The 14,039-nt window shown below is 51.1% G+C and overlaps 1 protein-coding gene across 1 annotated transcript in view; it reads left to right on the top strand.

Annotated features, from left to right (window-relative positions):
• The window catches only part of PTK2B (protein tyrosine kinase 2 beta), a 109,675-nt gene that overhangs the window by 51,164 nt on the left and 44,472 nt on the right, over positions 1–14,039 (top strand). Inside the window, exon 2 of the mRNA XM_069484837.1 lies at positions 6,860–7,100. Within this exon, the coding sequence (XP_069340938.1) occupies positions 6,897–7,100 (204 nt within the window). The 5' untranslated portion in view covers positions 6,860–6,896. The remainder of the gene's footprint in view (positions 1–6,859; positions 7,101–14,039) is intronic.

Raw genomic sequence — 14,039 nt, 5'->3', positions numbered from 1 at the left:
TGTGACGCTCTGTTCTCATGCTTAGAGCCCCATTCGAGCCCATATCATGGGGTGGCTGGTTTTTGTGTGTTTTGATTTGGTTTTTTCTCTTTTTCCTCTTTACTGGCCTATGAGTCTCTGTTGGATGGGGACGTTCTTCCCTCTTCTGTTTGTCTTCACAGCTCCAGGGTCTGGTGTGGCTGTCAAGCACAGGAAGGAGAGAGGGAAAGAGAGGAGGGAAGGAAGCGAGGGAGGGAGGGAAGGAAGTAGAGAAGGAAGGAAGGAAGACAGGTCAGCCAAAAGCCATTGATGAATTGGCAATTAAGGTGCGCAGTGAGTGTGATTTTTTTGAAGCATCAGAGAAGAGCAGAGCCAGCTTCAGGGATCAAAGGCCTTGAACTAGTGCAAGGAGCAGGGGTTCCCTTAATAGGAAAGGACAGGGTAAGCGTCCCGCTGCTCCCCTCCTGCCCCCTGCGAGCCAGCCCCCCTTAGCCGGCCTCAGGGCTGGCAAGAGCCGGCAACAGAACAACTCCGGGCGGTTAATGGGTGCGGAGGTGGAAAGCTGAAAGCGTGGTGGAGTCTCAACAAATGCTTTTTGAATTACATTGAATCATAGCTGGCGATAATCACCACCTTGCAGGTTCCTTCCTTTGCGAGGTAATGGGGAGGGAAGGTTGGAGAGGAGGGAAGGTGTTAACCAAATGCTGGCGTTGGAGCAGGCGGAATGCGCCTGCGGGGGCTGGGCTGGGGAAAGGGCGGCGCTGCCTGGAGCCAGCAGGGCCCAGCCCTGCCCAGAAACACAGGCATGGCTCCCTGAGACTGCAAGGTCATTGCCAATTAGCTGAGTGGCTGCACTCAGCAAGCCTTTGCAATAGGAAAGGCCTGCGTTCCCCATTTTGTTGATGTGGAAACAACCGGGGAAGTGACTCAGAGACAGAGTGGAAATAAAGTATGCGTCTCGTGACACTCTGACTTCTGCTAGGTGCCAAGGGCTGGCACTTTGTCCCCTGCGAGCCCTCCTTCCACGGAGCACAGGTCTGTGGTGCTGTCAGGACAGACAGTGGGCCTGTGCCCGAGCTGGGCAGGGATGGGCATCTTTCCAGGTGGGCAGGTGGGTCTTGCTGGAAAGGCAGCTCCCAGCACCACGGGCAGAAGGGGCTGCCACGGCCTCCTGGTCCTGCACTTACGAGGCCAGTTTAGCTTTTTCAAATGGAGCTTGGTATTCGGTTTCCAATTCTTTCTTCTGCCAAATCACAGGCATTAAAAAAAAAAAAACCATGTGCCAGGGAGTTTACGGAAGTAACCTCTGATTCCTCAGAAAATTCTGCAGGATGAGTAACATTAGCCTCACGTCCCAAGAGAGGAAACTGAGGCCTACAGAGGTCACACAACAGGCACATGGCTGAGCCTTGGGGCCACAGTGCAGCTCCCTCCAAAGCCCATTGTGAGAAACGCCCCAGTGGTATAGAATGGCAGCCCTGGGGACACGGGTCTCAACCCAGGTTTCAATGCGTCAAACGTGTGTGCCTTCTCCCCGACATCACGCCACCTCTGACTCGTGGTCCTCCCTTCCACGCTCCCTCGAATCAAGGGCAGGACTTTCAATCCTCCAGTCGATGCATGTTACCCTTGGGACTCCCAAAGTGCCCTCTTGTGTGTGTTTCTCCAAGGGGCCAAGCTTCTTATTGAACACGGTAAATGTAACGTGACCCTACAGCATCTCCTGGGGCAAGAATTGTGCTTTCCTGGGATGTCGATCCCTGTAACCCTCGCGTCTTCCCCATGCCAGGAGCACATGTGTATAGTTAAAACCTGGGGCATCTGAAAGGGACTTGAATTCTGCCTCGGTTCCCCCTCCTTCAGGCAGGTAAATGTCTTGCCAATCAGGAAGAACATCATTTATTTTCTTCCTGCAGACCTCAGGGACTCAGAGATTGTCCAGCCTCCTCTAGTACCCTTTTCAAGTTTTGGCCAAGAAGTTCTTATAGCCAATCAAAACTTTTCCTGTTTTAATTTGAGCCCGTTTCCTTGTGTTTGTTTTTCTTTGACTTTGACTTTGGCAGATCTGGGGGCTGCCAGGCAAGCTGGAGCCCAGGATGGCTCAGAGCCAGGGTTTTTGCTAGTACCACGGGACGTAGTCTCCTCTGACTCCTCTTGAGGGTCTGGGGCAGACCAGGATGCAGGGAGAAGCAGTCGCCAGGGCTCAGAGAGCCAGGAAGGAGGTCTGGAGAAAGGGGCAGGGCTTTCGGCTCACAAGTTGAGTGGCTGAGGATTTAGTGATCATCAGAGGTCAGTGACAAGCTACTGATGAGAAATTCAAATAACCAGGCAAAATTTGGAGGAATAGGCAAGCTCTGTTGTCAGGTATGGGAGCTGGAGTCAGCAGATTGTTCTCATCTCTTCCAAACTCAGCGTCCAGTGACATACGTTGGCACCTTGAAATCAGCCTAGGTTGGAATATTTACACCACAGAAATTGGCAAAGGCTGCAAATCGGAACTTTTTTTTGTTGTTGTTCTGGAGACCTACTGGCAGGAGGAACAAGATATGGGGAACATGGGTAGTCAGATGAGATTTTGCAAAATAAACAAGTAGTAACCACAAGGAGAGAGCCTTCCATGTGCATCCTGCCTTATTGCTTATGGTAAACTTTCACTTAGGTTGTCTCACTTCATCCTCACAACACTTCTGTCAGGAAAACAGGGTAGACAGCATCATCCCCATTTTATAAGCGAGGAAAATAAGGCCGGGAAAGGTTAAGTTACTTGTGCATGCGAGGTTAGACGAGCTGAGACCAGAACACGGGCAGAGGGAGCGTGAGGGAAGACGGCGTGGCATTGCGGAGAATGATCTCCCGAAACCCTGCCGGCGGGAGGCGGAGGCCTTCCTTCCCCAGCACCCTTCAGTTACTCCGAGTCAGAGAGGTTGGAGAGCTCATGCCAGATCTGTATGTCTAGAGCGGAGTTTCGGGTGCCCTTGGGGAAGTTGCCAAGTGTCAGTAGAGATGTGGGCTCCCTCTCTGACCTGGGCCTTTTGACCACATCTAGGTTCTAGTTTCGAGTCCTTCCAGGACCGGGCACAGGAAGGGTGATGCTCTCTAAGCCAGGAGGGGCTCTTCATGGACTTCTTGGACTAGGGACATTCTAGGATTCTTCATGGACTAGGGACATTCAATGCCGGGTCGACACATTTGTTCTTCTATAGAGTTTGTGCCACCCTTGGGGAAATACCACCTTCTTCCAAGGCAGCTGAGGAAATGGGGAAAATTGTGGACTTGGATTAAAACCTGCCTTGGGATCTAAGTTTGCTACGTCACAGGCACAAACCCTTGGCCAAAGCACATACACCCTCCTGCATGTGTTTTCCTATCTCTGAAATGGGCATCACCATCCCTGCCCACCTCCCACGACTGTTGTGCATAGCACTGGTGAGTCTTTTTCAGTTTTTCAGGTGTAACTATTTTGGGAACAAATCTCCACATCAGAGGTGACGGCTGCAAAGGGCTAAAGGCAGAACTGAGGGACTTGCATCAGGCTGAAGGGGGCCGAAATGACTTTGCTGAGACATTTCTACCTGAGCCAGGTTGGCCACTACCATTGATGGCTCCTGAACAAAGGGCCAGAGGGCTCTGTCGAGGATCAGAAACCAGGTCCTGCAGGCACGCTGGTGACGGCTGGCTCATCAGTCTGGACAGGCTGCGCTCGGCCAGACGTAGAGAATGAATCTTTCTCTTTGGCCAAGGCCAGGGTGGGGGCTGCTCCGGGGTGGGCTGGACTCTGCCCAGTCAGGCTTGGGGAGGAGGAGCAGCTATCGGGTTGTGGTTTCACATTGTCACTTTTTTTTTTCTTAATGGACTTTATTTTTTAGAGCAGCTTTAGGTTCATAACGGAATTGAGTGGAAAGTACAGACAGTCCCCATCTGCCCCCTGCCCACACTCAGGCACAGCCTCCCCCACCGTCAACACCCCTTGCCAAGTGGTATATTTGTTCCCCTTGATGAAGCCACCTTGACACATCCTTATCACCAGCGACCACAGTTTACAGCAGGGATCAGTGTTGATGTTGTACTGATGTTGTACTGAGTTTTGGCAAAGGCATAATGGCATGTGTGCACCATTCCAGTGTCACATGCAGTAGTGTCACTCTCTGAAACATCCTCTGTGCCCCTATTCATCCCGCCCTCCCTCCTGACCTCGGGCAACCACCGATCTTTTTACTGTCTCTGTCATTTGATCTTTTCCAGAATGTTATGTAGATGGAGCCCTACGACACGTAGGCTTCTCAGAGTGGCTCCTTGGTAACATGCATTCAAGGTCCCTCCATGTCCTTTCATGGCTGGATCGCCCATTTCTTTTTAGTGCTGAGTAATGTTCCATTGCCTGGGAGGTACCACAATTCATTTATCCCTTCACCTGCTGAAGGACATCTTGGTTGGCTCCATGTTTTGGCAATGATGGGTGACGCTGCAGGTTTTGTGTGGACATAAGTTTTCAACTCCTTTGAGTAAATGCCCAGGGGCACGATGGCTGGATTGTCTGGCAAGAGTGTGCTTAGCTTTGGAAGAAACCACCAGACTGTCTTCCAAAGTAGCTGCGCCATCTTCCATTCCCACTAGCAGGAAATGAGAGTTCCTGTTGCTCTACATCCTTGTTATAGTTTCTCCATCCTCCTGACTCCTCCCGTTCAAAGGCACCACATCTCACCACACCGTCGACTGCAGCAACATGGATTCAGAAGGTTCCCGCCCCTGCCAGGCTGTGCCCTGGCCTCCTTCCTCAGTGCAAGCCTCTCCCTCACCTGCTCCATCCCTGATCCTACGTCTGCCTTTCGGGGAGAGCTTCTCCCCCCTCTCTCTCTCTCCTCTTCAGCCAACGACACATGTAATATGTGAAAATGCAGTTTCCCTAGGTCTCACCAGCCAGATCTCTTGAATTTCACTGCTGTATCATTCCTGCTTCCCTATTCCCTCTCGAACTCTTCCCCAGGACATTTCAGGGATCCCTGGGTGTCTCACACGTGCTCCCTGGAGCCAGCACCTTTTGGGTGACAGTGCTGCCCTGGGTTGGGGGGGACACCACTTTGTGCCCCCAAAGCTGCAGACAGCACCCTAATCCCCTTCATTGTGGGTGCCTGGGAGCCACGTGGGATAAACTGCAGATGTGGGTCCGATGCTCTTCCTTCCAGCCCGGAGTCCATGCTCCCACCAGCGTGATGTGACCACACTGCTGACGCCAGGGTTCCAGATGGCCTGAGGGAGGTGGTTCCTTTGGATTCCACGGGCAGTGCCTGAGTTCCGGGTCCTGTCCCAGCTCAGGCTGCTATAACACGGTGCCCGGAGTGGCTCATGAACAATAAAACTCTATTTCTTATAGTCCTGGAGACTGAAAGATCTCAGAAGTCCGAGATCAGGGTGCTAGCATGGTTGGGGTCTGGTGAGGGACCTCTTCAGGGTCTCGGATGGCAGATTCCTCACTGTGTCCTCATGTGGCAGGAAGAGGATGACAAAGCTCTCTTGGGTCCCTTATCAGAGGGCACTAATCCCACTCATGAGGGCTCCACCCTTGTGATCTACTCACCTGCCAAAGGCCCCACCTCTGAATACCATCACCTTGGAGTTTAGGATTTCAACATATGAATTTGGGAAGGAAGCAAACAGTTGGTCCATTGCAGGTAGGATCTAGTCCTTGGGCACAGACACCATGTGCCACCCTACTTCCTACCTCTCCAGACACCTGTTTTGCAACATGAAGGCCCCTGCCTGCAAATTAGCTCATACAAATAGATGCCTGTAGGCCATAGGCATGTTAGAAAGGGGATACTTTTCTATAAGATAGATAAGACTCAAGCTCATTCTAGAACAGTAGTTTCCAACCCAGGCCAAGTGTTAGAAAATTCCCAGGAAACGTGCATAGCCATGCCCAGACCTCGGCACAAACCTATTCAATGGCACTCTCTGAGGATAAGGCCGGGGTTTAGTGTTTCCTGAAGCTTCCCAGGTGATTCTGATGGGGAGTCAAGGTTGACAGCACCAGTCTAGAGCTAGAACTTCCATTGCTTCCTTGGGACTCTTCCAGCTTTAGGTCAGTGGGAGATAAACCCTGTGTTGGATCTAGAGGCCAAGACCAGTTTTGCTGGGATTCAGGGTGAACTGTAGGATTCTTGTAGGCCGCATCTGTGTCAAAGCAGGCTGTCATCAGAACTGGGCTGGGTCTTCTAGGGGCCCAGCCCAGCCCCCTCCCACCTTGCAGAATGACCTTCCATGCTGGGCTCCTGGGACAGTGCTCTCCTCCTCCTGAATCCTCCGGCGTGTGATGAGCGATGCTCTCTATGATGAGCTTCTGTGGGATTGAGGCCTCCTGCCCTGAATGCTCTGGCTGGCAGCTGAGGGTGGGGGCAGACAAAGCCCTCAGCTGACAGCCTGACCCTCCACCTGGGCCCTTTCCTGCCTGCTCTGTTCCAGTTCCCTCGGGGCCGTTCCTTCTCCAATTCTGTTTCTTCTCTGCTTTTCCCCTTTGTCCCCGTTTCCTGCTGTTTTCTCTGTCTTGCTCTTTGCTTTTCTGCTCAACTGTGCCTGGAACCATGCTGTGGCTGCCTCCTCTCACAGCTGCTTTTGCTAAGTGGGGGCCCCTTGCCCAGGCACCGGTGTAGGGGGGCACTGTGACAGGCAGAGGGGGCTTCCCCCAGAGAGAGCTCACACGAAGTCTGGATTTGATACCTGGGTGTTTCTGCAACCTGCTTCTTCCTGCTGCCGTGTCCCCAGTTAAGATGACCAGATGCCTTTAAGAGGAGTTTGGTGGAATGGGACAATCTATTATTTGCATCAGTCTCAGAGCTTGGTGGGTGCTGTCTGCCTCAGGGCTGACCCTTTGCTGTCTCTGCAGGACTGCGATGTGCCGGCCCTAGCTGCTGTCTGAGAGGATGTCTGGGGTGTCCGAGCCCCTGAGCCGAGTAAAGGTGGGCACGTTACGCCGGCCCGAAGGCCCCCCGGAGCCCATGGTGGTGGTACCGGTAGACGTGGAAAAGGAAGACGTGCGCATCCTCAAGATCTGCTTCTACAGCAACAGCTTCAATCCCGGGAAGAACTTCAAACTGGTCAAATGCACGGTGCACACGGAGATCCGGGTAGGTGTGGGGGCGTCTGCTCCATCCATGTGTCTGTCCCCCTCTTTCCTTCCCAAGCAGCTGAGCAGCTCTGGTCAGCCTAGCGGTCCCTCCCATATCTGCCCCTGGGTGGAGGGGCTGAGGGGACAGCAGAAAGATGAGCTCAGCTGGCAGCATCAGGCCTCCTCTCCACATGCTGCACCCCCCCACCCCGCCAGGAGCCTGGGGGACAAGTGTTTGAGCCCCGGATCACTCATTTGGCCTTTGAGCCACTGCATTTCTATTTAAGTATTTATGGCATTTCAAGTTCTGCAAGGGACTTAAAAGCTCCCACCCTCAAAGAGCTTTCACTCTGATGGGATTGGAATGAGATATAAACCAAACAATTGCACTAAAAATAAAACAAAACCAGTGTGAGACCTGCATGCTGGGCATTTACAGGAGGGAGCTGGTGGGGCATTTAGAGGTTGAGAATGAGCTAGAAATGCCCTGAGCCAGGGGAGGGAGACCAGGCCCCACCTGAGGCCACAGCTCAGTCGGCTCATCTCACCCAGGGCCACGGAATTGGTTTTGCAGGTCCAGGTACCCACTTGCATCAGGGCCCCTGGACACCAGAAAGCCAGTTCACCTTAACCAAATGTACATAAAATTGTCATCAAAAGCAGAGTTCCAACATGCTGACTGATTTTAATCACCTGCATTTATTGAACCAGGTGGAGCCTGGGTCAATCTCTCTATACACATTACCTCATAAACCTTCCCAGCATCCTGTGTAGACACATCGAGGACATATTTTTCTCTGCCCAGAGTATCCCTTTGCAGTGGTGTAAGCCACAGCCAGACTGGCTCTCAGAAGGTTGCTTAGTGGGTTTGTAATTTGAGCAAAGGAAGCAGGGACTTTGGGGGAAACTGACCAGGTCTGAGGACGCAGGATGAGCTATCTCCATCTCATGGCCAACCCTTCTTGTGTCCTAAAAGCCAGTGTCCCCAAATTCAGTGGCTGTCTCCTTTGATCGGTGCTGCTGTGCCCCAGCTGCCTTCCATCTGCTACAGCACACAGCAGCATAGAATGTCATTGATTAGGTCACCATCTTGGCTCCATTGACTCTCTCTGCTTCCTGTAATTGATTTGATTAGGGTTGTGTTTGTTCATCTCTGGTTTCCGATATGAAGGCACAATTGGGTCCTGAGAGTAACTGTGTCCTCCAGCCACCTTCTTCCAGGAGGGTGTTTTCATATCTTTCTAACTATCCACTTCTTGTGTCTTCCTTTGGATGTATCATATTTGCAAATAGCTGATGCCAGCCACTGTGAGTTTTACCAGTTGCGTTTTCAGAAGTTAACCTGATTTCCAAGTTTGAGGGGCAGCACATTGCCCTTTTGTGCTGAAAAACAGAGAGCATCTGGTTAGTTCAGATTAGGATCTGCTGCACGGAATTCGCAAGGAAAAGGGCCCTGAAGGAGGGGTAGTATCTACAGCAGCAACGCTGTGGACAGGAAGAGGCTTTCCAAGAAAAGGGAACAGGGTGAACAGATGCAGGGAAGCTGCTTCACAGTGAGTTGTTTGGTTTGACCGGAACAAGGATGATATTTAGAAAAATATCTCAAGTCAAGATCAAAAAGGAAAGTTAATGGCAGATAGTGGAAGGCTTGGAAGATCAGGCTGAGAAATTTGGAGTTGGGCAGACACTAGAGAACAATGCATAGTTTCTAGGCAGGGGAGAGAGATTCCTGGAGTTGTGGGGTCCTGCCGGGTGTCTGTGGGGGAACAGGCCAACAGAACGGGCAGTGAGACCCCGGCTTTAAGAAGAATGGCTGCTCATATTTGCGATGTCAGCTGGGGCACTGTGGAGTTGGGGTGGAGAAGAGAGGAAGGAAGGGACTGCCTTCTAGGAATTTATGTCCAAACTCTCTGGATTTTCTTGCTTCCACTGTCTCCTGCAGGCAAAATGTCACCTGCTTGTTAGAAACAGCTGTGGCTTTAAAACCACCCAGACTTACAGCCAAATGCTGCTCCACCCTTATTGGTGGCGTGGCCTCGGACCTAATGCTGCATCCATCTGGGCTTCAGTCTCCTCACTCGGGCATCATGCCCACCCATAGCCTTGTAAAGATTAGAGAGGATACCTGTGCTCACCCAGCACACAGTAGGGCCTCAACAACTGGAAGCTATTGACTGGGTGAGAAATAAGTTATTACCCACTTAGGAATAGCCAAGCGTCTCTAACCACCCAGAGAATCAAGTTCAGATTGTCTTCTTTTCATGTGTACCCACTTATCTTATATTCAAATAGATAAGTAAGATGATTATATTTGTGTTTTAAAACAGCACATGGTGTTCTGCAAGATGTTAAAAAAAAGTGTGCCCTGGAGAAGGGATTTTGTAGTCAAAGAAGTTTGGAAAATGCATGGTTGAACAATTCTGAACAGGTACTTATGCATCAAGACTTCTCCTAACCTTAAATAGGCTGGTGAATCAGTAAAGGCCACAGAGGTGATGTTTTCTTAAGTAAGCCGTTTCTTATTTGCCTAAAGAAAGCCTTCTTTTAAAAGTTGGACTGCTAGTTCTCCAGGAAATCATTTAGGGAACTTTTCCCCTTAAATTCTGGTCGCAGTGCAAGGATTGAAGACTAGAGAGTGGAAGATGGGTTGGGAAGCTGTGGCCACAGCGTGGGAGGAAAATGATGAGGACCTGCACTGAGGGAGTGGCATTAGAAACAGATAAGTCAACAGGGCTGAGTGCGTCAGAGTCAAAGGCGTTTGGTGATTAACTAGATGTAAGGAGAGAAAGAAAGGAAGGAGACAGGATGACTCAAGCTTTTGCCTGGGCCACTAAATGAGTCCTGGTACTATTCATTGAGATCCCAACAGAGAAAGGGAGGGTGTTCTGAGATTTCAGCTTTCCATTTGTTATGTTTGAGGTGTTTGTGAAACACCCCCATGGAGGAACGTGGGTCTGCGGCTCAGGAGGGAGGAAGGACCCACAGACAAGGATTTGGGAGTCGTTATGCAATGGATGCCACACGAATGGGTGGGCTCCCCCACGGAGGATGAGCAGGGCAAGAGAGAAGGAGTTCCGATTAGGAAACCTGGGGAAAACAACTTCTAAAGGGCCGATAGAGAAAGCAGCAAATGAAGGAAAAAGAAGAATTAGTCAAAGAAAGAGGAAGAGAACCCAAAGAACAGAGTCTGAGGAGACAAAGGCAGAAAGAGCTTTAAGGAAAGAGTGGTTAGCAGTGTCAGACGCTCAGAAAGGTCACATCAGATAAGGCTAGAAATAGGTTCATGGCTGTAGCAACAGGTGCCATGGACAACCCTCTACCGGGCTGCACAGTGCAGAGACGGGGACACAAGCCGCTGTGCAGGGGTTGAAGAATGGAAACAGTGAGTGTAACTGACATTTCAGAGAGGTTTTGATCATGAAGAGAAGGAAAGAGGAGAAGACAAGAGGAACAGTGTTCCCTGCATAGGGAACAGCATCTGTGAAGGTCCTGGAGTGGGGAGGCACGTAGCAGTATGAGGCTAAGAGTTGCCTAACGTTGACTATTTAGATCATGTTCATTGTTTTGTTTTTTTCCCTCTATATCTTATGGGATGCCACTGGTATAATTTAAATCTATGAGTGACATGAGGATGTACTTTTTAAAGATCCCTTGAGTTTCATGATGGAAAGTAGATTGGAGGAAGGTAAGAATGGATGTGGGGAGATGTTAGGTGGCTATTGCAGTGATCCAGATGGAAGATGACAGTAGCTTAAATTAGGATTGTAGCCATGGAGACGATGATGGTGATGATGATGATGGTGGTGATAGTGGTGGTGGAGATGATGATGGTGATGGTGATGATGATGGTGATGATGATGGTGATGGTGATGATGGTAGCAGTGGTGATGATGATGATGGTGGTGATAATAGCTAAGACACTGAAAGCACATTATATGCATTATCTTGACTTCCCCAAAGAACCACATGAAGCCAGTACTATTATTATCACATTCATATATAAGGAAATTAAATACAGAGGAATTAAGCAAATTGCCAGTAAGTGGTGGAGCCTGTTTTTAAACCTAAGCACCCCTACCCCCAGAACCTGCGCTCTTAACCACTGTGGTCAACACAGAGAAGGGATTGTAGTCCCGAGGATTTCGGAGATGGGAATGGAAGGCTCTGGTGCTGGCCAGGAGATACAGGAATGAGGAAGAGGCTGACAGCCCTGGTTCAAGTGGACAGGGTCCCATTCTTTAAAATGAAAAACACTGGCGGGGAAGCTTGTTGGGGAGTGGGGAGTTCACAGATTCAGTTTTGGACCTGCCAAGTGGCATTGAGATGCTTTAACATTTTCACGTGGAAGTGTTGAGTAGACTGTCAGAAGCCTGACTCTGGAGGACCAGGCCGGACAGAGACAGCTGAGCGTGGTCAGTCTCTAGATGGTGGTTGAAGCCATGGCTGTGGATGAGATCGTTTGGGAAAGAGTCTGGAATAATTCCATGGTCCCTTCCATAAATGTTCATGGGGTGCCCCAGTGTGCGTGGCACCACGCTTGTCCTGCCCTGGGATATCAGCACACCCCAAAATACAGGCGCCCTTCCTGCTTTCATCGGGCTTCCCAGTCAAGAGCGAGACTGACATTGACGCACACTAATGAATGAACCTTTAGAAACTCAGGCACGTGCTCTGACAGGAAGCAGCAGGTGAAAGCACATCAAACAGAAGGACTTGTTCTAATGTCGAGCACCAGCTTTGCTGTGCTGTGCACAGTGTCGGGGGTGTCCAGCGGTTGGGGTCCAGGCCCTGCTTCCCTGCCAGAGACTCTCCTGGCACGGTCCCTTCCCTCCCTCTGTGTCCTGACCTCTTCTCACACACTCCTCCCCCAACTTGGCTTCGCCCTTGGATGGATTTTTGTACTTCCAGCGCCGTATCTTCTTTCCCCATCCTCCCAGTACTCAAAATGCTGCCAGCCCTTTCAGATTTGCCAAGCACATGTCCTTCCACAAGAACACTCCTGAATTCCGACACCCCCACGTAGCTGTGTCTGATCCATTGGAAGTGATCGAGAGCCGCCTGGCTCTGTCCCTGCGGTAGCACGTGGCCAACACACAGTTACTCCGTGCACGCTTGCTGATTTCACCTTTTTGCCTTTATACTCAGCTTCCTCCTGTGCCAGTGAGATGCCTCACGGTGACTTCTCCATGCTTTGAGGAGCTGTGTAGCAAGCACTGGCCCTTGTGTCTGGGACCAAACAGAAATGGGGCAGGTGTAGAAGAGAATCAAGCCACGTGCCAAATGAGAAATGCATTTCGCTCTTCCTGATTTTCCATTTCTCTTTTCTTTGATATTTGTGTTTGTTGGGGAGCTCTGAATCTCTGTAGCAAGCAGAGGCTTATATCGTTATATTTTTCTCTAATGTGCTAATTTGTTTGTCTGGGAAAGGGTTTAAGGTGACTTGGAAAACAACTGTCAGAGCAGCACCCAGATGTGCCCGCATGGGCCTCTCTCTGATGCTCGTTGTTCTCTCTTCTTTCTCTCCCTCTCCATTCTTTTCTTACCAAACCATGTGTCCTGGTTTGTCTCAGTTCCACTCTACACATTGTTCAGGGATAGCTTTCAACAGTGTCCCCTGCCAATCTCAAAAGGATCATGATTCGGAGGATAAATGACATGGTCCCTGCCTGGCGCACTGCCCGGCCGTCCCTGGTGCTCCCTCCCTCTGCCTGTGCCCGTCTCTGTTCATCGTCGGGCCGTCTGTCCCTCGCCCAGGACGGCATTAAGCAGAAAAGGAGGCATCTGTCTGGGATGTGGTGTGGTGCAGAGATGCCAAGGGGCCCCCACACCCAGAACCCTGTCCCTCGGCCAGTCTCTACAGGCTGCAAAGCCGTGTTCAAGATTCATCTTTGTTTTGTCCTGAAGCATCACCCCGCTCAGAATCCGCATTTACATCCCCGGGGTGGGGGACAGAGACTGAAGCAAACCTGTGCCCTTCCCGATGGCTCAGATGCGTCCCTGCACCCACGGCCGGGTCTCCAGCTTGCGGGTGGCCACGGGGTGTTGCTTGCCTGGCACGTGAGGAGACAGAGTCCAGTTCCCACGTGCAGCCTGCTCTGCCCCTGCTTGTCCAGGCCACCCTCTCCTCCACACCACCCAATCCCTTCCAGAAAATCCCCCAGAGGCAGATTTCTGGCTTTGTAAACCCTTGGCCCTGCCGTAGACTCTCCTATACCTGTCGGACACTCAGCCCAGGTAACTTTGAGTTTAAATCTATGACTTCACCAGACACAGGGTGTCACAGACTGAATGGTTGTGACATTCCAGTTTCTTTGGCTAAAAAATAGATAGATAAATAAATATAAACAGACTGGATGTTTGTGTCCCCACCTCACCCCAACCCCGCTCCCAAATTCATGTATTGAAGCCGTAACCCCCAATGTGATGGCATTCGGAGGCAGGGACTTTGGGAGGTAATTGAGTCCAGAGAGGTGAAGAGGGTGGGGCCCCCAGCATGGGATTAGTGTCCCAGAGGCAGAGGCAGAGAGACGAGGGCGTGCTCGCTCTCTCTCAGCCATGGAAAGACACAGGGAGAAGGCGTCTGTCCCCCTGTAAGCCAGGAAAGAGGAACCGAATCTACTGCACCTTCGTCTTGGACTTCCCAGACTCCAGAACTACGAGGAATAAATGTCCGTTGTTTAATTCGTTACAGCGACCTGAGCTGACAGAGACACAGGGCCAGCGGCTGCCCATGGTTGGAGGAGCAATCGTTGGGCAAGGCCTCGAGGTCAAGGTTGCAAAAGGAAGGGAGGGAGAGGTTACCTGTCCCGGGAAGTTGCCATTTCGAAAGGAAAGGTTCCTCTGGAGAGTCAGTGGAATGGCACGAGGCTGGCCTCCCGTGCTGGAGAACAGTCCTTGGAACCATGAGACAAAGGAGCTCAGCCAGGAAACCACAGACTAACACCGCAGAGACGCTCAT

The sequence above is a fragment of the Eulemur rufifrons genome, chromosome 12, assembly GCF_041146395.1.
Source record: "Eulemur rufifrons isolate Redbay chromosome 12, OSU_ERuf_1, whole genome shotgun sequence".
Classification (NCBI taxonomy): Eukaryota; Metazoa; Chordata; class Mammalia; order Primates; family Lemuridae; genus Eulemur; species Eulemur rufifrons.
This window is presented reverse-complemented; position numbering and strand designations above follow the sequence as displayed.